Here is a 21825-nt window from a genome sequence, read left to right as displayed (position 1 = left end):
GATTAGCCTCTTCTTGGTTTTCCTTTTTCCGTTCCTTTGCTTGCTTCCCTTGCTGTTTCTCCTCTCGCCCGTCATAGACCAATACTGCCACGCTTAAAATCCTTTGTGAAGTTTCTCCTTGCCACCCTGGCATGTGCTCCTTCAACTCTTTTGGGCTATCCGGAGCGGCCTGATGGACAAAGACACTAATGGCTAGTGCATCATTCCAATTCTGGAAAGTCCTTCCCCCATAGTTCAACAAGGCTTGCCCTAGTCGTCCCCCAAAATCCCTGGCCTCTTTGTCCAAGCTCTGTCTACACTCCTGCACTCTAGTCCAATCCACTCCTAGTTTGCTACATGCTCTAATAGCTTCTACCGAGTTCCGGAGTCCTGTCTGGCAAGCGACTCTGTCCCCTGCATTATTGTAATCCCAATTTGGATCGTTTGCTGGCTAACGATTTGTGTTTCCCCCAGTCTGTTGTACAAACTTTGCCTCTTTATTAACTATTTTATCATCTCGCTCGTTTGGTCAGAACAACTCTCTCAAGAGCACTTGGGTATCCCGCCAGTTTGGTCAGAACAACTCTCTCAAGAGTACTTGGGTATCCCGCCAGTTTGGATTATACCCAGTGCATATCTATTAGAAAACAGCTGAGCGCTCCTTTCCGCATCCTCCCTCAACCTGGGCATTTTGCTTGCCCACAATGCTCAGTCACTCGGACTCCAGGGTTGGCTAGTAAATACATGCAGTACCACGTGAGGGGGGTTAGCTCCCCCTCCCCCCGCCCCCGCTGCACTCGCTTGTAGTGTTGCTGCATTAGGTAAAACATTAGCAACCATAGGATGGAGGCCTGCCACGGGAGGAGGGGAAGTCTGAGTAAGAGGAGGAGAGGGACAGATAGACAGATCTTCAGGAGGCGCCACCGGAGGAGTGTAAGGCGGAGCAGTAGCTCCTGGGGCGTTATTTGGGACACCTATATCTGCTGCAGCAAGAGTAGTTTTACAGAGGGTGCCGTTTGTCCTCCTTGGATCTCACCGGTCCCACATCCAATTATCCCCACACATACCAATAATCCATTCAGTGAGGCTTTTCATCTTCCAATATAAGCTGTAGCAGAGCTCATTTCTTAGAATCGAAGGATCCTTCCTTGGGTTAAGCCCCACATTAATTGTAAGATGGACAATCATCCTGACATAAAGGGACAGCTAACTAGCTAGGGATCGATTTGACTGTAACGGCTTTTTTCTCCTTTTTGTTCCTTTTCCTTTTCTAAATTTGGATGTTTGGAGCCAAGAGGGTGCAATGGTGGTTGGCTACACTGCCATCTGGGGTGCCAAAGTGCTGTGCAAACACTTTGATCCTAGGTTTCCAAGAAGCAGAGCCTCACGCACATCTAGCAGCAAAATTTTATTTCTTGAAATGATGGTGCAGCATAGTAACTGCTGGAGCTGGGTGCCTCCAGGGAGGGACCTTGAACAAAGGAATTCTGGCCTAATTAGACCCTTTACAGTTTTATTTCCCACCTGCCAGGGAAGGTCTCCCCCAATCTTCTTTACTGAGTCTTCTTTACTCTCCTTCTGGTTGGTCTTGGCCTTCAGCCCACACTGGTTGCCATGTCCTTGTTTCCCACAGTCCCTTATCTCCTCCGAGGTCAACCCCAACCCACGTGCATCCCATCTTGTCCCCTGCAGTCTACTTTTTAGCCCCATGAGCTAGCTGTGTATCTTTATTAGCTGCTTTTAATGGGTTTGGCCGTTACATGCTCAGCAATGATTCTGGAGTTCATGGACGGTTCGGCCTTGAGGCCTGCATGCGCAGGGTAGGCAGTGGCGATAGAAACAGAGCTGCATGTCATACCCCAGCTCTGCCCTTCCACCTGAGATGCAAGCCCTGAAGACAGCAGGGGCCTGCTCTTGCCCTGCGGTGACTGGAGAGGGCAGGGGAGGCCAAAGCTTTTCTCCCCCTTTCCCTTGGCTATTGTGGGCCAGCAGAGCAGTTGACGCTTTGCAGCAAAACCAAAGTGTGTCAGGCCGCTCTACGCTGGCCTGGCATATTGGAACGAGTGGACACCCCGTCCCCCCCAGGACAAGCCAGATTCATGCAGGCAGCAAGTTTTGCCCCTTGCCTTTGGCTCCCTAAAAAAAGAACACTCACTCCGGCTGAGGAAACGGGGCTGTATCTTTGCGGGAAGCCCAACAAAGCCATGAAGCGGTAGCACAACAGGGGCTGTGCTTGAGGAGTCGAGCTGTCCTGGGGCTGCGGGAGATGCCAGCAATGAGCCAGACCTTCCAGCACACTTGCGTGTGTGCGTGGTGTGCAGCACCATGGCATTGGCACAGCTGCGTCAGCTCTGCTCAAACAGAGTCACGTCCTGGCGGGAGGGTGCCACCTCGCCCATGCTCTCGGGAGCCAGGGACACAGTGCTCCGAGGTGGAATCTTGATGTTCTCCTTGGCACCCTCAGGTTCATGATGGTCTGTGACACCAGGCAACGGACTAAAGGTTCTGCATCATTTTCCAGGGGCTGGAGGGCTGCGAGAGAAAGGCACCGAGCTGAGAACAGACTCCCACCTTTGCAGAGATCCCAGGAATCCCCCCCCAGGCAGGGCCAGCCCCACTCAGCTCTTCCCATGCGGAGGAGGCAGCAGGTAGGACAAATGGATCAGCTGGCACTTGCAGGTCGGCCAAGCCCCAGATGCGCCCCAAATACCCCCTGCTCTCCCCCACATAGGGACACAGAGCCTTCCTCACCTGGGGCAGGCCAGTGAACTGCAGCTCACTTCCCAGCCTCCTCCCTCCTCCCTGCCAGGGCTGCCTGACACAGCGCTGCTCTCACTCACCAGTGCACAGCTCCTGCACCTTCTCCTTCCTCCGCTTCTTCACTTGCTGCCCGATGAGCCCTAGGCAAACACCTCCGCTCACCCCTCATACTCCCCAGCAAGCCCCCAGCAGCACAGCTCCCATCTGGCCTTGCCAGCTTGGCCATGCAGCCTGCTCCCCTTGGGCAAGGCTGGCCCCAGCCCCGTCCCCACGGTGCAGGACCCAGGGACGGTGGGAGGGACTGAAGACCCTCCTGTGTGCCCGTCTGGGTGGGCAGGCATGGCCCTGGGCTTGTGGCTCACCAATGAACCTCACAGCTGCCTCCCGCAAGGATGCGTCCGGGTTCTCCAGGTAAGGCAGGCTCTGGCGCAGGTGTTGCTCCGCTCTGCTCCTGTCCCTCAGCAGCTGCAGACAGCACAAGGACAGGGGGTTGGCACCGAGCCTCCCCAGAAGGCCAGGCCTGTCCCTCCTCCCAGCTCCGGCCTCCTCTTCCTTCCTGTCCACGCCTCCCAGCTAGAAGCTGGCTGGTAGCCAGGTTCAGAGGGAGCAGAGGGCAGAGCGGGGCCTGCGGGTGCTGAGATCCCCGCCATGCTTCTGCCAAGGCCCAGCCAGGCCAGGGGCCCCTTCAGCACCCCAGCGGGCACTTAGAGTAGAGGGCTCTGGGCTGCAGCAGTGCGTGAGGGGCACAGCTGTGCACCCTGCCCACTGGCCATGGCGGCAGGCCTCATCCCGCCGTGGCCCCGGGGGCTTTGGCCACGTCCTTACCACGCACTCCCCGATCTTCCATGTCTCCGCTCTTCTGGCCAGCTGCTTGAGCTCCTCCCACTTGAGGAACTGTGCAGCGCTCACCAGGGCTTCCTGAGAGGCCTGCAGAGCAACAGAGACCAGGAGATGCCAGCGCAGCCACGGCAGGACACCCTGGGTCCCCCTCGTCTTGGCAAGGCTCCCAGCCTTTCCCAGCCCCAAATGGCACGACGCAGCGTGCCACTAGGTCTGGCCCTCCCTGAAGGCAGAGGCAGCTCTGCCTTGTCCTTCGGCACACAGGAAGCTGCACCTCATGCTGCCATGCGTTCCAAGGCACACTTGGCAGCAGCCCTTGCCTTGCTGCTCACCTCCACCCACGGCATGTCAGCATTGCTTCCCCAAAACACTGCTCCCTACCTGGGCCACTCTCTGCACCTTGTCACTCATGTGGAGGAAGAGCGGCACCAGGCTCCTCTGTGCATGCTGCTTCAGGTTCCGTTTGTTCTTCCCCACCACAATCTCCAGCAGGTCTTTGAAGAGGAGCATGGAGAGCTCTCGCACTCTGCTGTCTTCCTGCAGGCAGGGAGGAGAGGAGGGGAGGCCTCAGCAACGACTCCAGGAACAGGGCCTGACAAGAGCGTTTGCCGTGGCAAGGCCTCGTCCTCTCCGGGCACAACTGTCCCCCAGCCCGGCCAGAGGTCGGAGCTGAGGACAAGCCTCTGCTGAGGCAGCCTGGACAATGAGGGTTGTCGGCAGCAGCACGACAAGCCTCCCTGGGCTCTGTCTCCCTCTCCCTCTGGAGGGAGCTTCTTGGATTTCCCGAGGCCTCCATCAGGGCCCCCGCACACAACAAGAGGACAGAAAGGGACAGCCCCGCGGCACGGCCTCTCCCTCGCTCTCTAGCCTGCTCCTACCTCTCTGCTCATCGCTGCCCCAGGCCACGGCAAGCGCCGCACGCAGTCAAGCACGAGACGCAGCAGCCGAGAGCAGACAGGGGGCTGGTTTGCTCTACTCCCACAGCCCTGGACACCAAGGCCAGCACAGGGCATGGGCTGAGAACCACAGGGCAAAAGGTTTCCTGACATACAGCAGGGCCTGTGTGGGGACGTGCCAACAGGCACGTATGCAGAGGGGCACACAGCACCCAGACCACGCATACGGACCCCCGGACACACCAGCAGAGCCCCGGCTCTCCCATCAGCCTTACGTCATCAAAGCGAGGCAGAAGCTTCTCGGCCAGCTGCAGAACAATCGGGTTGGAGCCCTTCTGTTCCAGGTAGCTGAGGATGTTTCTCAGCAGCATCAGGCTTCCCACACGCACTTCCCTGCAAGCATCCTGCAGCCACTCCATGCTGTCTGGGAGCAGGCTCTGCATTCTCCTTTTCTGTGGGAAACACACAACTTTCTTTGTGGGAAGCAAGGCCAGACCCCCCCCGCCCCCCGCCCGCCCAAAAGTGCTCTGCCTGCTCTTTTCCCATCAGGGCTCAGTGGCCAGGGCCAGGGCTCTGCACACACGCAGGCCTTGGGCACAGAGGCTGCAGTGCAGGGCACAGATCTGCAAGGGGGCCCTCAGCATGCACTGGCCTCTGTAGGGAGCAAAGCTGCTGCCTCAAGGCCCAGGAGCAGCTGGCTGCCTTAGCCCGGCCCTGTGCTCCAGCTCATTGTCCCTCTCCCAGATCTTCCCGCTGGGCACTGGTGCCTTTCTCCTTGTGCAGCACGGCCAAGGGCCTGGCATGACACTCGGGGCAGATGAATGGGGCAGCGGAGACTTGGGAGCAGCTACCACACCTCCGGATTGCCAGCCAAGTCCAAGCCACTCTCTGACCCAGTGTCTCCTGTCAAGCCCCAGGCTGCCAGCATGGCTTCACCCGCCTGCCCCCCTCCTCACCATCTTGGGTCTATTCAACAGGGCCACGAGGCCTCTGAACGCCAGTCTGCGCATCTCCAGGCTCTCACTCTGCGCATAACCCTGGATGAGTGGCAGGACCTCCTCATCCATGTCGGCAAGGTCAGGGCATTCCAGCAGCTGAAATGGACACAGCACTGAAAGACTGGCACAGCCGGCAGCACTGCCCGCAGCGTGCAGCTCTCCATCCCACCCACCATCCAGGGCAAGGGCACCAGGCCCTCACAAAGCTCAGCCCAAACACAGCAGGCATTGTGCAGACACCCCTGGGCCCTGCTCCCAGCCCCGCGCCTCACGGCACACTGCACACACTGCTCGCCTCCTCCTCCCGTCCCCTGAACCCTCCACAGCCTCTTGTTCTCATCCCTTGGAGGAGCAATTGAACACAGAGAGCTGCCACAAAGCAGGCACGAAATACAAGTGCTTACGAGTGGTCGCCCAGCAGAAACGAGCCAAGGCCGGGGCTACTACCAGGAGCGTATGCATTGCCCCAGCTCCATTCACCAGCATCACCCCACACGCATGTGCACAAGCGAGCACAGCATTTAGAGGCCCCTCCAGAGAGGCACTGCTTGCCATGAGGCCCACCTCGACAAAGAAAGCCATGACGGGCAGCTGATGAAACTGGTCCTCCCTCCTCAGCAGCCTTGCCAGCTGGCGGAAGATCCAGCGACGCAGGTGACTGGCAGCCCCCCTCATTGCTCTGTCAGAGGCAAGAAGGCAGTGTTGGGCCTCAGCCGAGCAGGCAAACCTCCTCTGGCATCGCTCTGCTTGGCACGCAGCTCCTGCAGCCAGCGGCATTTGCTCATGGAGCACTGCTCTTGCCCTACCACACCTTGCCATTAGAAAGTCAGCGTCAGGCATCATTACGTTCCTCTTGGTGGGAGACCGGAGAAACAGCCTTCCTGCCCAGGCGGCATGGCCTGCCCACACATCCCCTCTCCTGCCCGCTTTGGATTCCTGTGCCCCTGGGCCCTCCCCAGGTTCTCCTGCGCACGACCCTCTCCCACAGCTCCTAACACCACCTGCTCCCCCAGCAGCTCTCCAAGCTGGGCAGCATGGCAGCTCCCAGGGCCCTTCTGCTGGGCGAGCCCTTGCCACAAGGGCTGAGGCTGCAGCCTCTTTCTTGGAGAAGTGGCGTTCCCCCTCCCCCACCAAGAAGCACATGGGGAGGCACACCCCACAGCCAGGGAAGAGGTGCTGGGCCAGAGCAGGCCGGAAAGGGCTCTACCTGGCCAGCACCACCACTCCCTTCTGCGAGGTGTCCGCATGCAGAAATAGGTCCCAGCCGCCCTTCCTCTCAACAGTCACGGCTACGGTCTCATAGTGGGCGCAGCGCAGCAGACTTTTCATGGCCTGCACGGCGCACCTGCATGCAGAGCAAAGCCCAGGTCACACTGGCAGCCCGGCCCTGCCTCCAGGTGCAGCGCAGAGACAGGGCGAGCGGGATCGAGCACCTGACGTGGCTGGTGGGACGGGACTCATCCCGTTGGCATTCCCTCAAGAAGATATTTGCTTCCTGGTGGCTGAACTCTGCTGTGAAGACCATCTGCAAGAGCAGCGCCAGGAAGAGCTGGGGGAAAAACGCCTTCACCGCCTCTGGGCAGACGGGCTCCCGGATGATCTCACACAGTGCCCTCGTTGCCTGCAGAAAACACTCAGTCACACCTCTCACTCCCGAGCAGTCCCCGGCATGCTTCCACAGCCCTCCAGGTGGGAGGCTCGAGCACAGCCTTGGAGCATGGGAAATGCAGCTGGAGGCCTCAGCCTGGCTGCCTGACCAGGGCCAGCGCCCGCAGGCTCTTGGGCCTCAGCTCCTGGTTGTACACAGTGAGCCTTCCTGCCTCAGCATGACCATCACCTCGGCAGGCTTCGTGTAGCGTGCACGCTCGGCCAGGCTCCCTGTCCCAGGCCGTGCTGCCTGCCCAGGTTTTGCAGGAGCCCTACTCCTGCCCCTCACCTTGCCCCCAACCCGACCCTGGCTTTCCAGCCTGCTGAGCGAGGTCGGCGGATGCAGGGACAGCGTCGGATGGAGATTTCCTGGGCATGGCCAGCCTGGCTGTTGGTGTGCAGAGAGGCCAGGCAGCACTTGGCAGCCCTGTGCGCTGGCACAGTCGGAGGCCTGGCGCTGGCCATGTTGTAGCCATGGGCCCAGGAGAGGTCCCTGCTTGGGGGCACACGGGCAGCGGAGAGGGGGAGGGGGCCCAGGGAGGCAGGCACCAGCCTGGGGGCACGGGAGGCCTCGTCCCCTAACTCACGGCCAGCGGAAGGATGCAGTTGTTGTCCCTGTCGGAGCTGGACTGCTTGCGCAGTGGCCGCTCCTCCAGCAAGCTCAGCAGCTCCCGCAGCATGTCCGGCGCAAGCATCGGCTTATCCATCAGCACCTTCCACATGCTCACGGCAGTGCTGCAGGCCCAGAGCGCCTTGTCAGTGGCACTTCCTTGGCCGCAGCACCGTAGCCTGGGCCAGCCCTGGAGGTCCCCAGCTGTGTGCCAGCCCTGCCCCTGCCCACCCCCTCCTCCCTGGCAGCCCCAAGAGGGTCCTGCCCAGGCAGGCAGCACATGACCAAGCTGAAGCCCCTTGCGCGGCAGGGAGCGTGCAGAGCCGCTGCGCTCTGCGGCTCAAGGCAGGGACACTTGCTCAGCTCTGGCTCCTCAAGGCCTGCTTGAGGCACCAGGGCTGGGAAACGGTGGGCGAGACACAGGGCCCTGCCCCTCAGCCGTGTGCTGGCCATCTGCTTGCCTCTGGCCCTCTTTGGGCCCTTCTCCCCATGGCCAAGGAGCCACTGGAGCCTGTCCAGGCTGACGGGCCCCATACCTGTTGCACAGTGGCGAGCAGTACAGCAGGCTCACGGTCACCTCGCTGGGCTCCAAGCAGGCCAGCTGGCAAAGGGTCTTGTTTAGGGTGACCCGGGCCGACAGCTCCCTCACATACTTGACGTTCCTGTAGAGGCACCTTATGATGCGTGGCACCTGGAAGACACAAGGCGGACGGTGAGGCTGCTCCCAGAGAGCAGCCAATACCCCAGCTCCCACTCACTTCTCCTTCCCTCTCCACCACTCCCACCGCTCCTTGCTGCCTTCCAAGGGGCTCCGCTGCCCACGAACACTGGCTCTCGGCGGGGAAACAGCGCCCCAGAGGGTCGAGCCCCATGCACGCCAGCCCCAGGCTCCTTACATCTTCCAGCACAGAGAAAGCGTCCAGCAGGAACATGGTCAGCATGTGGGAAGCCACCTCCGTATTGTAGGTGCTGCAGTTCCTCATGCCCTCGATGGCTGTGACAATGACGTCTGTCCTTTCGGAAGGCTGCAGGTTTTTCACAAACAGCTGGGGCAGAAAGGACCCAGGAGAGAAGAAATGTCACGCTGCGGGCCGCGCTACTGCTGCTTAGCTAAGCAGTGGATGTGGCTCTGGAGAGAGGTGCGGGGCAGTGCTGGCACCGTGGCCCAGGAGAGCCAGGAGCACGCGCTGTGCTGGGTAGCAGCAGCATGGGGCATGTGGCCAGAGGGCCACCAGGGCAAGGCAGGATGCTCGGGAGCAGGCTCACAGTGCACTGGCTCTGCAGGCAACCCTAGCTTGCCGGTGGCCAGCAGGCTGCAGCTGCTGCTGGGACTCTTGGAGCCAAGCCTCTGGCTAGTCCCCCCGCTCAGGGACAGCGGGAGACACAGCAGTGAGAGCAGGGCTGCTACCAGGCAGCAACCAGTACTCTAGGTGCCACTCAGAGCTGCTTCCTTCTCCACCACCACCTCTGCCTCAACCCCAAGGCCCCCTCAGCCCCACTCGTTAGGCATCCCTTTGCTCATCCACGTCTCCTCAGGACCCCATGGCCAACAGTCCCAGCAAGGGAAGTGCTCCTCACCCTCATGATCACGCTCATGTTGCTCGTCCATGAAAGGCAGAGCTCATTGTCGGCTTCCCTCTCCTTCTGGGGCTCCACATACTCTGGATCATCCTGCAGCATCGCCCGGCCTGAACAGCAGCAGAAAGACACAGCGGTCAGCAGGAGTCATGCAGAGCTGCAGCTGGCAGACTCATGGCATCAGAGAGAAACCAGCCTGGCAGAGACAAAGGGCATGCCAGGAATGGATGGGGAGCAGGATTCCCAGGGAGGGTCGGGGCCTATTCCAGGGCAGAGAAGGGCAACTGCTTCAAAGGGTACCAAAAGCCTCACGGGCTTTCCGGTGCGAAGCCCGACACAAGCCGTAGCCTCTGAGCAGGGGCTGCTGAGCGTTTTCCAGGCCAGTGGTATCCAGGACAGGTACTAAGAGCCCACTCCCCTGCTCCTACATCAGCCGCGCCTCCTGCTCCTTTGCCTCACTGAGCAGAGGGGCCGAGGCAGTGCGATGCCTTCCCCGGCCTTGCCAGCGTGGCCGCGTGCAGAAGCACACAGCCCAGCACAGCTTCTCTTACGTTTTCGCTGCACGACGAATCTGAAGAGGCAATGAAGAGCATCCAAGGCCCCACCCTTGGTCTCCGCGTCCTCGTAAGCACAGCAAAGGATGAGACAGCCCACCAGCTGTCCCAGCATCGGCACGGGGATCTTCCCATAGCAGGCAGGGCTCTCATCCACTCCTCCAAAGGGGTGCCACACCTGGGCAAGGCGGGTGGGACAGGTAGAAGGGCTGACGGGAGGCAGTCGCCACCAAAGCCCTGAAGCCAAGACTCTGCCCAGGCATGGATCCCAGCGGAGCCAAAGCTCTCGAGGGCCCTGCAGGCCTTGCCTCCCAAAGCAGCAGCCCAGCAAAGGCAGCACTGCCAGGCTGCGGCTCACATCATGCTCCGCGCGCACTGCTCCCCTGCACAGGGCTGGGGGCACAGCTGGCTCCTGCGACAAAGGGACTGCAGAGAAAAGCCCATGGAGAGAGGGCCAAAGAGCTTTGCTTCAGGGCAGAGCCTTGCTCAGTGCCTTAACCTGTGCCCACGCTTCCCTCCGAGGGACCCCCTGAGCTGCACTGTGCTCTGGGCTGCTGCAAAGGGCCAAAGCGGGGGCTGCACGGTGCTTGGCTCCTTACCTCCAGCGAGGAATAGTTGGCCAGCAACTTGCTCAGCCTCCCAATCCTCCCCACGGCCCTCTCACGCACAGCTGCTCTCTCCGTCTTGGTGAAGGGCAGCAGCATCTGCAAGGAGAAAGGCTACTGCTCTGCCCGGGGAGCTGACGCCCACTCCAGCAGAAGCAGCTCTGCTAAGCGCCTGCCTGCAGTCCTACAGTGCACCAAGGCTTCCTCGGAGCTAGAGCCAAGCCTGGAATGGCCTTCCTGCCCCTACAGGCCCCAGCCTGCAAGGCCCACCTTGCCCTCAGGCAGCCAGCCACACCTAAGCCCCCTCCCAGCCTCTGCTCCTGGCCATGCACATGGCCCCGGGTGCCCTCTTCAGGATGGCAGGCCTTTCAGGCCACACCTTCCCTAGGGGTCTGCAGTGGGCAGCCTGGCCTCCGGCCTCCTGGCATGGCAGAAGAACCAAGCTTCTGGGCTCGGCTCCCCTTGCAGCACGGGCAGCTCCCAGTGGGTCTCTGCCCCATTCCGATCTGGCAAGGAAAGCACAAGGCACGCGGAGGCAGGGGGGCAGCAGCACCAGCTGCCATCAGTGCAGTGCCTAGAGAAGAAGGGTGCCATTCCTCCCACTGCTTTGGTGCAAGGAGAGCTTTGGGGGCAGAGGTGGCCCAGGAGTGCTCATGGGGGCAAGGTGTTCCCAAGAGCCTGGAGGATGTTTGGGGTGGGAAGGGACTTGGGCTGTAGCCAGGGGGCACTGGGCTCACAGAAGAGCCCAGTGGGGAACCTCCGCTCACCCAAGCGAGAAACGCCCCCTGCCTGCAGCGTGCTGCCTGTACATGGCACTCGGGGGGGGAATGTCCACTCGAGGGTGTCACTTCCCTCTGGGCTGAGGAACAGGCCCAATGCAGCCCACTCTTTGCAAATGCCACGCCTGCAAGATCTTCTGCAGCTCCAGGAGGCTGGAAGTGGCCGACTTGAGCACCAGCACCTCCAACATGTTGTCCATGGCATCGAGGGTCTGCAAGGAGGACAGGGGGTTGTGGCATTCCTTCCCCACTGCCTCTGACCCACAGCAGACTCAGTTGAACCCCTGCTGCCCAGCGAGGACACCCGCTGCCCTGCACGGGCCAACGAGAGGCCTCAGGGCAGGAGACCTGCTGTGCACGGACCAGCCCCTGGGCACTGCCCATGGCCCAGCCCACGGGAAGGGCATGAAGGCAGGAGGGTGGGAAAACAAAGCTGAGATCCTGCCCAGCCTTGGAGCTGACAGTCACCTCTCAGCACAGCGGAGCCAGGGGCAAGCCCAGAGGGGCTGGCGGGCTCCCTGTAGCTCACCCAGCACCTACCTTGGAGTAGAGGGACATGTCCACGGTCTCCATGTCTTCTCTTGGAGGAAGCAAGAAGACACTCTTGAAGCAGGCATGGAGAAGGCTGCTCTTTTTGCCCTCCAGAACCGGCTCCACTGCACTGCAAAGAGAGAGCAAGAGAGAGAGAGAGATGCCTGTTGGACACTGGTGCTGGGAGCAGTGCCTGGATGCCCTGGGGAGGTGGCTGTGGGCCGCTGGGGCAGGAGTCCCCCGGCTGCTACAGAGAGCACGTGAGGGAGCCCTGCAGGGAGGCACCTCCTCCCTCCATGAACTGGCCCAGGGCCAGAGGAGAGCCCAGGCAGCTAGGCCTCCCCCCTTCTCTACCACCTGCCTCCCCTTCTGCACTACAAGCCAAGGGGCCCTGGGGAGCTGCAGCAGGCAACCCTCTGCCCTCCCATCTGCCCTACTGACAAGCCTGGGCCAGGGGAGAGCAGAAGCACAGCAGACAGCACCGCCAGCCTCCTCCCACCATGGTGCACACCTCCCAGCCAGGGACGGTGCCATCAGGCACATGCTGTGCACAGGTCCTGGCCAAACCAGGGGCTCTGCTAGCTACCTCATTGCCGTGATAGCAAGCATGGCTTGCTGGCGCACCGCTGTGCCCAGGCGCTCCAAGGGCTCCTCTTCCAGCAGCACCTGCACAGCACAACCGGCAGTCAGCGCGGCAACTGCCATCACCCAGCACCAGCAGACCCAGGGCCCAGCTGGCCTTGCCCCTGTCCTCACACCTGCTGCCTCTCCCCTCACCTCGATATGCTCGGCCAGCTCGTGTCGGCAGCAGAACACCTCCAGGCCCCAGGACAAGGTCTTGGCGCTGCTGCCTCCACAGAGGGTGCCGATGGACGCTAGAAACTTCAGCTTCTGCGCCTCTTGCTGACAGACGGGGAAGAGAGACAGAGTGAGCGCGAGAGGGGACAGGAAAGGCCAGCAGGACCAGAGCAGCCAGGGGGCTGCAGTGCTGGGCGGGACCCCGGACGGCAGCAGCTCTGCACAGCCAGCACCTCCCCAGCAGCCTGCCAGCAGACATGGGCGGACCCGCAGGGAGACCCAGGCACAGCCCCCATGGAAACGGCTGCACTTACCTGTTCTCGGCCACCCACAAAGGCCTGGATGAAGTCCAAGGCTTCCTCATCCTCTCTGGACAGCTCGGACCAGCTGCTGATGGAAAACCTTGCACCTGAGAAAGGAAGAGAGCCGGGAGCACTGCAGAGATGGAGGGCAGGCAGCAGAGAGCCGCGCAGTGAGCTCTGCCCGCCGGCCAGCCATGGGCCTGCTCCCGGGCACGCAGTCTCCCCCAGGCTGCTCAAGGCTGCACGGTGCCCAGCACATGGGCTGCCCTGCTGCAGCCAGCCAGGCAGGGCAAACCTCAACTGCACCAGGCTGGGGAACGTGCTGCCAGACGGGCAGCATCCCTCCTCCTGCCACGGAGCTGCCGCTCGCTGCCCGTCCCAGGCAGCAGGAGCTGCGTCCATCTGCGCTCTCCCTCCTGGGCGCATGCTGCGCTGGGGCCAGCTCCCAAGCCCCGAGCGGGCCCTGGCATCCGGGCACCGCTGTGCCACCACCCCGGGCACACCGACACCACGTGCTGGGGACATGGGAGCCCGGCGCAGAGCAGGGTGCGCTTCCCGGCCCTCACCCCAGCCCGGCCCAGCCCCACGGGGGCTCACTCACCTCTCCGCCACGCCTGGGACTCGAACCCCTCCAAGGGCCTCGAGGCAGAGCTGCTCTCCTCGGCAACCCTGTCCTGCTCCTGGGATGCCCGGCGCGGGCAGCCGTACTCCTGCTCCCAGGCCACCCGCGGGCGGCTGGGGGGTCTCTCCGCCATCCTGCGGCACGGAGCAGAGGCAGGAGGGGGACACTTGTTTAATGCAGAGCTGGGGAGGGTCCCCACGGGGGTGGGGGCAGCGCAGTCAAAGGTCCCCGCGCCCGGCCCGGCCCTGGAGCCAGCTCTCCTGCGCCTCAGCCCCTGCCGCAAGGTCCTGCCCCCGCCACGGCCGAGGGCCCCGCAGCCCCGTGGCACTGCCGAGCCCGGCCCCGTCGCTCTCACCCGCAGCAGGAGCTGGCAAGGCCTCAGCAAACGCCTCGACTCCGCGGGGCTGCCGGGGCGGCAGGGAAAGACGCGGCTGCGCTCGGGGGCTCCTCCTCGAGCTCCACGCGCTCCTGCCCTCTCCCGTCGCCGTCCGCCCAGACACTGCCCGCACCTGACAGCGCCGCCGGTGTCACAACGGGGGGGGTCACAATGGCCCCGCCGGGGGCGGCTCTGAGGTCACCTCTGCTGCGCGAGCTGCTCCAGCAGCAGCAGCCGGTGCCGCCAGGGGCTCCAGGGCCGCAGCGCGGCCGCCCCGGGCAGGAGGGAGCTGGGGCAGGGCAGGGCGAGGCAGCTCGAGGGGCCGCGCGCGGCTCCGCATGGCCAGCTCCCTCCTCTTTCATCCCCGGCTGCCCACGCCTGGCCGCACTCACCTGCTCACCACTAACCACCAGCACCACCTCAAAACCTGACCCCACCGTACCTCTTGCCCCAATCCCCTCCTCTCATCCCTCACCCCAAACTCTAACCCTCCAGCCACAACCCAGACCTCCAACCCCTTTCCCTAACTCTTGCTCCAGCCCTCACCGGCATCTCCAACCCTCAGCCCTAGACAACAAATGCTAGCCGTCACCCCAGCCCTCACCCCTGCCATAGCCCACTCCCCCACAAAGCTAGCCAACGCTCACAGCAAGCACCAGAAACCCGCAGCACAACCACCAAACCTCGCCCCATGCCTCACCCAACCCCTCACCCCATGCAGCCAGCTCTCGTCCCCAGCCCTGCCCTCAACACCAGCCCCCAAGCACCAACCCCAGGGAGATGCCCGAACCCCCACTGCCAGCCCCAACCCCTTCTCCCGCCCGGCACCTGGCCCCTTCTCTGCACGGCACAGGTTATTGGCCTTGCCAGTTCTGCTGGCCCCCGGGGCCGTGGCCGGGCTCCCAAGTGGGCAGAAAACCACACGGACGTCGGGCAAAGAGCTGGTGAGCAGCCTGGACTGCTTCAGGCTGGAGCACGTTATACGGTGTAGAAATTATGCCCTCCACTCCTGCAAGTAGGAGGATGTTGGCCCGTTCAGCTGGCACGGTTGGAGCTGGAAAAGGATGCCTGCCCGTTGTCTAAAAGAAATTGTTGTAAAACCTAAAACCTTTTCCCTGTGTTTTACAAAAGCAAAACAGCTAACCTCGTGTGAACTCAAGGAGCAATTTCTCTGGGAGGACTGTATGAAAACTGAGGGGGTTTTTTTGTTTGTTTTGAGGAGAAAAGCACTCTTTCTTTTCCAAACCCTTGAGTTGGTGTTCTTTGACCTTCATACGTGAGTCGATTTCAGCCTAGAAGGCTCTTTTCCCACCGGTAGGTGTTGATGTTGACAGAGGCACCGCTGTGCTTTCTAGTGTGGCATGCTAGCACCTATTCCAAGAAGTGGAACTCTCTCTGCTTATTGCGTTGTGGCCAAGCAATACATCCGCACAATGGAAGAAGGTTGAGGGCAGAAGCCTGGCTGTGACTGACCACAGGTGTTGCCAAGAAAGCTGGATGAATCTCAGCACAAAGGGCGCCACAGGCTGGCCTTTGTTTTAAGGCATGCCCTGGACTCCTGCAAGCACCTGAAGGCTGGAAGTCCATCCTTCCAGGAGCAGAAACGATGAGCAGTAGAGGGAATGTGCTGCGCAGGTGAGCTGCAGCTGGTGCAGCAAGCATTGCTGGTTTGAAGCGGTGGCTTGCTCCTTTGCCCTTTCCCAGAGAAATGCAATCTGATAATGGATGACATCTGTAAGAACAAAGAACTGCAAAGGTGGAGTTCTTCCCGTGGAGTCCAGTGGACTTTCCACCTACCGTGTCGAGCTCAATGCAATGGGGGAGGAGAAAGATGCAATGGATGAGAGAAAGGACAGCAATGCAAGAGTGACTCTTCTCTCTTAGAATACTTCTAAGTGGGGATTGGATTTGTGGGAAGTCTGAAGTTGGCTACGTAAGTGACACCCTCCCACCATGGGAAGTGTCAGAGAAGGACATTGTATCTGATTTAGCTTCAGCTTAGTCTCAGGGCCTAAAGTAGATGAAGCCTGCGGGCCTCAAGGCCGAACTGTGAATGAACTTGAGAAACATTGCTGGCAATGTAGCTGTAAAACCATTTATGACCAGCTACTAAGGCTACAAAAGGGGCTAATGAGGATGTAAAATAGGATGCAGGAGACAAGATGGGATGCACGTGGGTTGGGGTTGACCTTGGAGGAGATAAGGGCCTGGGCTGTAGGCCAGGAGCTGTCCGAAGGAGAGAGAGAGCAGTCAGAAGGGGAGAGACCAGTGACTCAGAAAAGAAGACTGGAGGAGACTGTCACTGGCAGGTGGGGAAATAAGACTGCAAAGGGTCTGATTAGCCCAGAATGTCTTTGTTCAGGGTCCCTGCATGGAGGCAGCCAGCTCGAGCTGTTACTTCCTGTACTGTCATTTATTCTTGTAATTCATGTCAAAGAAATAATTAATTCTGCTCCTATATGTGCATGAGACTCTGCTCCTCGGAAACCTAGGGTGGGGCCATGTCTACAAGAGGAAGTCCCCTAGATGAGGGGTTTGTGTCAGTAGCTGCACAAATTCCTTTGAAAACACTGTCAAGGTCCTGGAGAATCACCGATCACAGGACGGCTGAGGTTGGAATGGACCTCTGGAGATCATCTAGTCCAACCCCCCTGCTCAAGCAGGGTCCTCCAGAGCACATTGCCCAGGACCCCACCCAGATGGCTTTTGAGTATCTCCAGGGAAGGAGACTGCACAGCCTCTCTGGGCAACCTGTGCCAGTGCTCCGTCACCCTCCCAGCCCAGAAGTTTTTCCTCCTGTGCACATGGAACTGCCTGTGGTTCAGTTTGTGCCCGTTGCCTCTTGTCCTGTCACTGGGCTCTACTGAGATCCCCTCTCAGTCTTGTCTTCTCCAGGCTCTACAGGCCGAGCTCTCGCAGCCTTTCTTCACAGGAGACATGCTGCAGTCCCCTCATCATCTTTGTAGCCCTCCGCCGGACTCTCTCCAGTAGGGCCATGTCTCTCTTGTACCCTCTTTCCAGCAGGTCAACCCCCAGCCTGTCCTGGGCCATGGAGTTCTTCCTCCCTAGGTGCAGGACCCTGCACTTGCCTTTGTTGAACTTGAGAAGGTTCCTCTCTGCCCATGAGGTTGTGATTAAGCAAGGTTGTGGCTCTTTTTCTGGATGGTGGACAGGTGGGATGGCAGTAGGACAAGGAGTCATGAGGGGAGGAAGGGGAATTCCATTGACTTCTGCACCTGGGTTAGGTTCTTGGGAGGGTTATTATTGTGGGAAGTGAGGACATATGCAGTGTGAGTGCCCAAGCTGTGCACGAATTCAGCCACAGTCAGGGGTGAATCCTCCTTCGGGAGAAAATCAAGATGTAGGCCGAACTGATGAATGACTAGTTGAGGAGGAATATCCTTGTGCTTGTATTCGATGTGTATGTATGTTTTTGGATGCAATCCCTTTGGCTAGTCAGGGCGGCATAACCAGGAAAGTGGCTGGAAAGCAAGTAACCTTTCTAGTGGCTACAGGGGCTACTTTATCTCTCAAGCCATGGAGCTCAATGACAGTCCTTCCGAGATGGGTGTGTTATAAAGGTGCGCAGGCATTCACCACTAAGGCAGAGTCAGACTCTTATACGATCGTTTGTTTCAGCTGGAGCTGGGTGCCTCCAAAGAGGGACCCAGAACAAAGACATTCTGGGCTAATTATACTCCTTCCAGTCTTATTTCGCCGCCTGCCAGTGACAGTCTCTTCCAGTCTTCTTTCCTGAGTTGCTGGTCTCTTTCCTTGTAAATGGATTGTGTCTACATCCCAGGACGGTTGCTGTGTTCCTGCTTCAAAGTGCCTTATCTTATCCGGAGGCTAACCGTGACCTCTGTCCATTGTGTTCTGTATGTTGGAGGGCTGATTCTGGCTGCTTCTGCAGTTGTTGCGTCAGCAGCAGCCCACAGGTTCGGTAAAAGCTTCGGCCTGCAGGCTTCAGGGCATTATTTTAAATAAAATAATTACTTATTTAAATGATTTTACAGCATAGAAACAGCTCGAAGTGGGTGCCTCTGGAGAAGGACACCGGACAAAGAAATTCTGGGGTAATTAGACCCCTTACAGTTTTATTTTCCCACCGGCCAGTGAAGGCCTCCTCCAATCTTCTTTACTGAGTCAGTGGTCTCTCCCCTTCTGATTGGTGTCTCTCTCCTTCTGACAGCTCCTGGCCTACAGCCCAGGCTGGATGCCATGTCCTTGTTTCTCCCAGGCCCTTATCTCCTCCAAGGTCAAGCCCAACCCACGTGCATCCCATCTTGTCTCCTGCAGTCTACTTTGTAGCCTCATGAGCTAGTTTTGTATCTTTGTCAGCTAGTTTTAACTGGTTTGGCAGTTACAACATTGGCAACGTCACATCCTTCACAAAGTTTCTGGAGTTCAAGGACAGTTCAGCCTTGAGGCCTGCAGGCTTCATCTACTTTAGGCACTGATGCTAAGCAAGAGTGAGACTTATGCGAAGCGGAAGCTAAATCGGCTACAATTTCCTTCTCCAACAGTCCTCCCTTGGTTTCTATGAGCACACCTGCTGGATACATATATTGGGGTAGAGTATTTGTGCACATCATAGAGGAGAATGTGAGGCACTTTTTCTCCTTTTTTTTTTTTTTTTTTGTGAAGTTTACCTTAGATTAAATAATCTAATGAAAAGGCGCCCAGGTGTTGCTGGGTTGTTAAGAAAGCCTTACTGCACGGATTTGGTTTGGAGACTCAAGAACTGAGATGCAGCTGTGCTTTTGCAGCCGGGCACTAATTCGTGAAGCACAAAGTATAGGCATTCCTCTTTTTCGATTGTAATCCCGTTCCCAATAGTTCATCATGACAAACAAGAAGTTACGTTACCATTTTTAGTTATTGAAGGCAGAACACTGAAGGAGATAAGCCCGCCTTAACTAGGATAATCCTTCTGTTAAGCAAACATGAAGATGGTACTGCTCTTTTGGAAGTTTTTCTGCAGCTCTTGAAAAAGCAGGTATCTCCCTAAGAGACAGCATCTCGAAGATGTACACAATATGCTAAACATTTCTCTCTCCTCAGAGTTTCTGGATTCCCCTGTCTCTAGTCACTGTGAATACTGTCCACCCTCCCAAGCTGATCCGCTTGCCTGGGGGCTCCTTACTCCTGGGGGCCTTCTTGGACAAAGGAGACATTCTCTCTGCATACGTCCTACATTGCCACAGAAATAACATTCCGGTCCCTCACTGTCTGCCCGTCTTCTCCTGTCCCCTTCTCGTCCTTGCCCTTGGCATTGCCCTAGCCTTCCTCGGGCCTCCTCTGTCTCTTCCTCTACCCCTTCCTCTAATTTGCAAGTTCCGTGCTGAAGCTGCTGCTAAGAGATTAGCCTCTTCTTGGTTTTCCTTTTTCCGTTCCTTTGCTTGCTTCCCTTGCTGTTTCTCCTCTCGCCCGTCATAGACCAATACTGCCACGCTTAAAATCCTTTGTGAAGTTTCTCCTTGCCACCCTGGCATGTGCTCCTTCAACTCTTTTGGGCTATCCGGAGCGGCCTGATGGACAAAGACACTAATGGCTAGTGCATCATTCCAATTCTGGAAAGTCCTTCCCCCATAGTTCAACAAGGCTTGCCCTAGTCGTCCCCCAAAATCCCTGGCCTCTTTGTCCAAGCTCTGTCTACGCTCCTGCACTCTAGTCCAATCCACTCCTAGTTTGCTACATGCTCTAATAGCTTCTACCAAGTTCCGGAGTCCTGTCTGGCAAGCGACTCTGTCCCCTGCATTATTGTAATCCCAATTTGGATCGTTTGCTGGCTAACGATTTGTGTTTCCCCCAGTCTGTTGTACAAACTTTGCCTCTTTATTAACTATTTTATCATCTCGCTCGTTTGGTCAGAACAACTCTCTCAAGAGCACTTGGGTATCCCGCCAGTTTGGTCAGAACAACTCTCTCAAGAGTACTTGGGTATCCCGCCAGTTTGGATTATACCCAGTGCATATCTATTAGAAAACAGCTGAGCGCTCCTTTCCGCATCCTCCCTCAACCTGGGCATTTTGCTTGCCCACAATGCTCAGTCACTCGGACTCCAGGGTTGGCTAGTAAATACATGCAGTACCACGTGAGGGGGGTTAGCTCCCCCTCCCCCCGCCCCCGCTGCACTCGCTTGTAGTGTTGCTGCATTAGGTAAAACATTAGCAACCATAGGATGGAGTCCTGCCACGGGAGGAGGGGAAGTCTGAGTAAGAGGAGGAGAGGGACAGATAGACAGATCTTCAGGAGGCGCCACCGGAGGAGTGTAAGGCGGAGCAGTAGCTCCTGGGGCGTTATTTGGGACACCTATATCTGCTGCAGCAAGAGTAGTTTTACAGAGGGTGCCGTTTGTCCTCCTTGGATCTCGCCGGTCCCACATCCAATTATCCCCACACATACCAATAATCCATTCAGTGAGGCTTTTCATCTTCCAATATAAGCTGTAGCAGAGCTCATTTCTTAGAATCGAAGGATCCTTCCTTGGGTTAACCCCCACATTAATTGTAAGATGGACAATCATCCTGACATAAAGGGACAGCTAACTAGCTAGGGATCGATTTGACTGTAACGGCTTTTTTCTCCTTTTTGTTCCTTTTCCTTTTCTAAATTTGGATGTTTGGAGCCAAGAGGGTGCAATGGTTGGCTACACTCCCATCTGGGGTGCCAAAGTGCTGTGGAAACACTTTGATCCTAGGTTTCCAAGAAGCAGAGCCTCACGCACATCTAGCAGCAAAATTTTATTTCTTGAAATGATGGTGCAGCATAGTAACTGCTGGAGCTGGGTGCCTCCAGGGAGGGACCTTGAACAAAGGAATTCTGGCCTAATTAGACCCTTTACAGTTTTATTTCCCACCTGCCAGGGAAGGTCTCCCCCAATCTTCTTTACTGAGTCTTCTTTACTCTCCTTCTGGTTGGTCTTGGCCTTCAGCCCACACTGGTTGCCATGTCCTTGTTTCCCACAGTCCCTTATCTCCTCCGAGGTCAACCCCAACCCAGGTGCATCCCATCTTGTCCCCTGCAGTCTACTTTTTAGCCCCATGAGCGAGCTGTGTATCTTTATTAGCTGCTTTTAATGGGTTTGGCCGTTACATGCTCAGCAATGATTCTGGAGTTCATGGACGGTTCGGCCTTGAGGCCTGCATGCGCAGGGTAGGCAGTGGCGATAGAGACAGAGCTGCATGTCATACCCCAGCTCTGCCCTTCCACCTGAGATGCAAGCCCTGAAGACAGCAGGGGCCTGCTCTTGCCCTGCGGTGACTGGAGAGGGCAGGGGAGGCCAAAGCTTTTCTCCCCCTTTCCCTTGGCTATTGTGGGCCAGCAGAGCAGTTGACGCTTTGCAGCAAAACCAAAGTGTGTCAGGCCGCTCTACGCTGGCCTGGCATATTGGAACGAGTGGACACCCCGTCCCCCCCAGGACAAGCCAGATTCATGCAGGCAGCAAGTTTTGCCCCTTGCCTTTGGCTCCCTAAAAAAAGAACACTCACTCCGGCTGAGGAAACGGGGCTGTATCTTTGCGGGAAGCCCAACAAAGCCATGAAGCGGTAGCACAACAGGGGCTGTGCTTGAGGAGTCGAGCTGTCCTGGGGCTGCGGGAGATGCCAGCAATGAGCCAGACCTTCCAGCACACTTGCGTGTGTGCGTGGTGTGCAGCACCATGGCATTGGCACAGCTGCGTCAGCTCTGCTCAAACAGAGTCACGTCCTGGCGGGAGGGTGCCACCTCGCCCATGCTCTCGGGAGCCAGGGACACAGTGCTCCGAGGTGGAATCTTGATGTTCTCCTTGGCACCCTCAGGTTCATGATGGTCTGTGACACCAGGCAACGGACTAAAGGTTCCGCATCATTTTCCAGGGGCTGGAGGGCTGCGAGAGAAAGGCACCGAGCTGAGAACAGACTCCCACCTTTGCAGAGATCCCAGGAATCCCCCCCCAGGCAGGGCCAG

General features: G+C 58.4%; 2 protein-coding genes across 2 annotated transcripts in view; both read right to left on the bottom strand.

The window, feature by feature from the left end:
* Positions 1-2141: 2141 nt before the first annotated feature.
* LOC138061244 (maestro heat-like repeat-containing protein family member 7) lies at positions 2142-4921 on the bottom strand. The gene is made up of 5 exons (XM_068910243.1): positions 4751-4921; positions 3961-4116; positions 3565-3666; positions 3102-3204; positions 2142-2511 (listed from the first exon to the last, which is right to left on the bottom strand). Exons 1-5 carry the CDS (start codon positions 4916-4918, stop codon positions 2345-2347), a joined length of 696 nt encoding a protein of 231 aa, XP_068766344.1. The 5' UTR covers positions 4919-4921; the 3' UTR covers positions 2142-2344.
* Positions 4922-20610: 15689 nt separating this feature from the next.
* LOC138061242 (maestro heat-like repeat-containing protein family member 7) overlaps positions 20611-21825 on the bottom strand; it is a 170034-nt gene continuing 168819 nt past the window's right edge. The window contains exon 23 of the mRNA XM_068910241.1: positions 20611-21745. Coding sequence (XP_068766342.1) covers positions 21579-21745 — 167 coding nt within the window. The 3' untranslated portion in view covers positions 20611-21578. The remainder of the gene's footprint in view (positions 21746-21825) is intronic.

The sequence above is a fragment of the Struthio camelus genome, chromosome 16 (genome assembly GCF_040807025.1).
Source record: "Struthio camelus isolate bStrCam1 chromosome 16, bStrCam1.hap1, whole genome shotgun sequence".
Lineage (NCBI taxonomy): Eukaryota > Metazoa > Chordata > Aves > Struthioniformes > Struthionidae > Struthio > Struthio camelus.
This window is presented reverse-complemented; position numbering and strand designations above follow the sequence as displayed.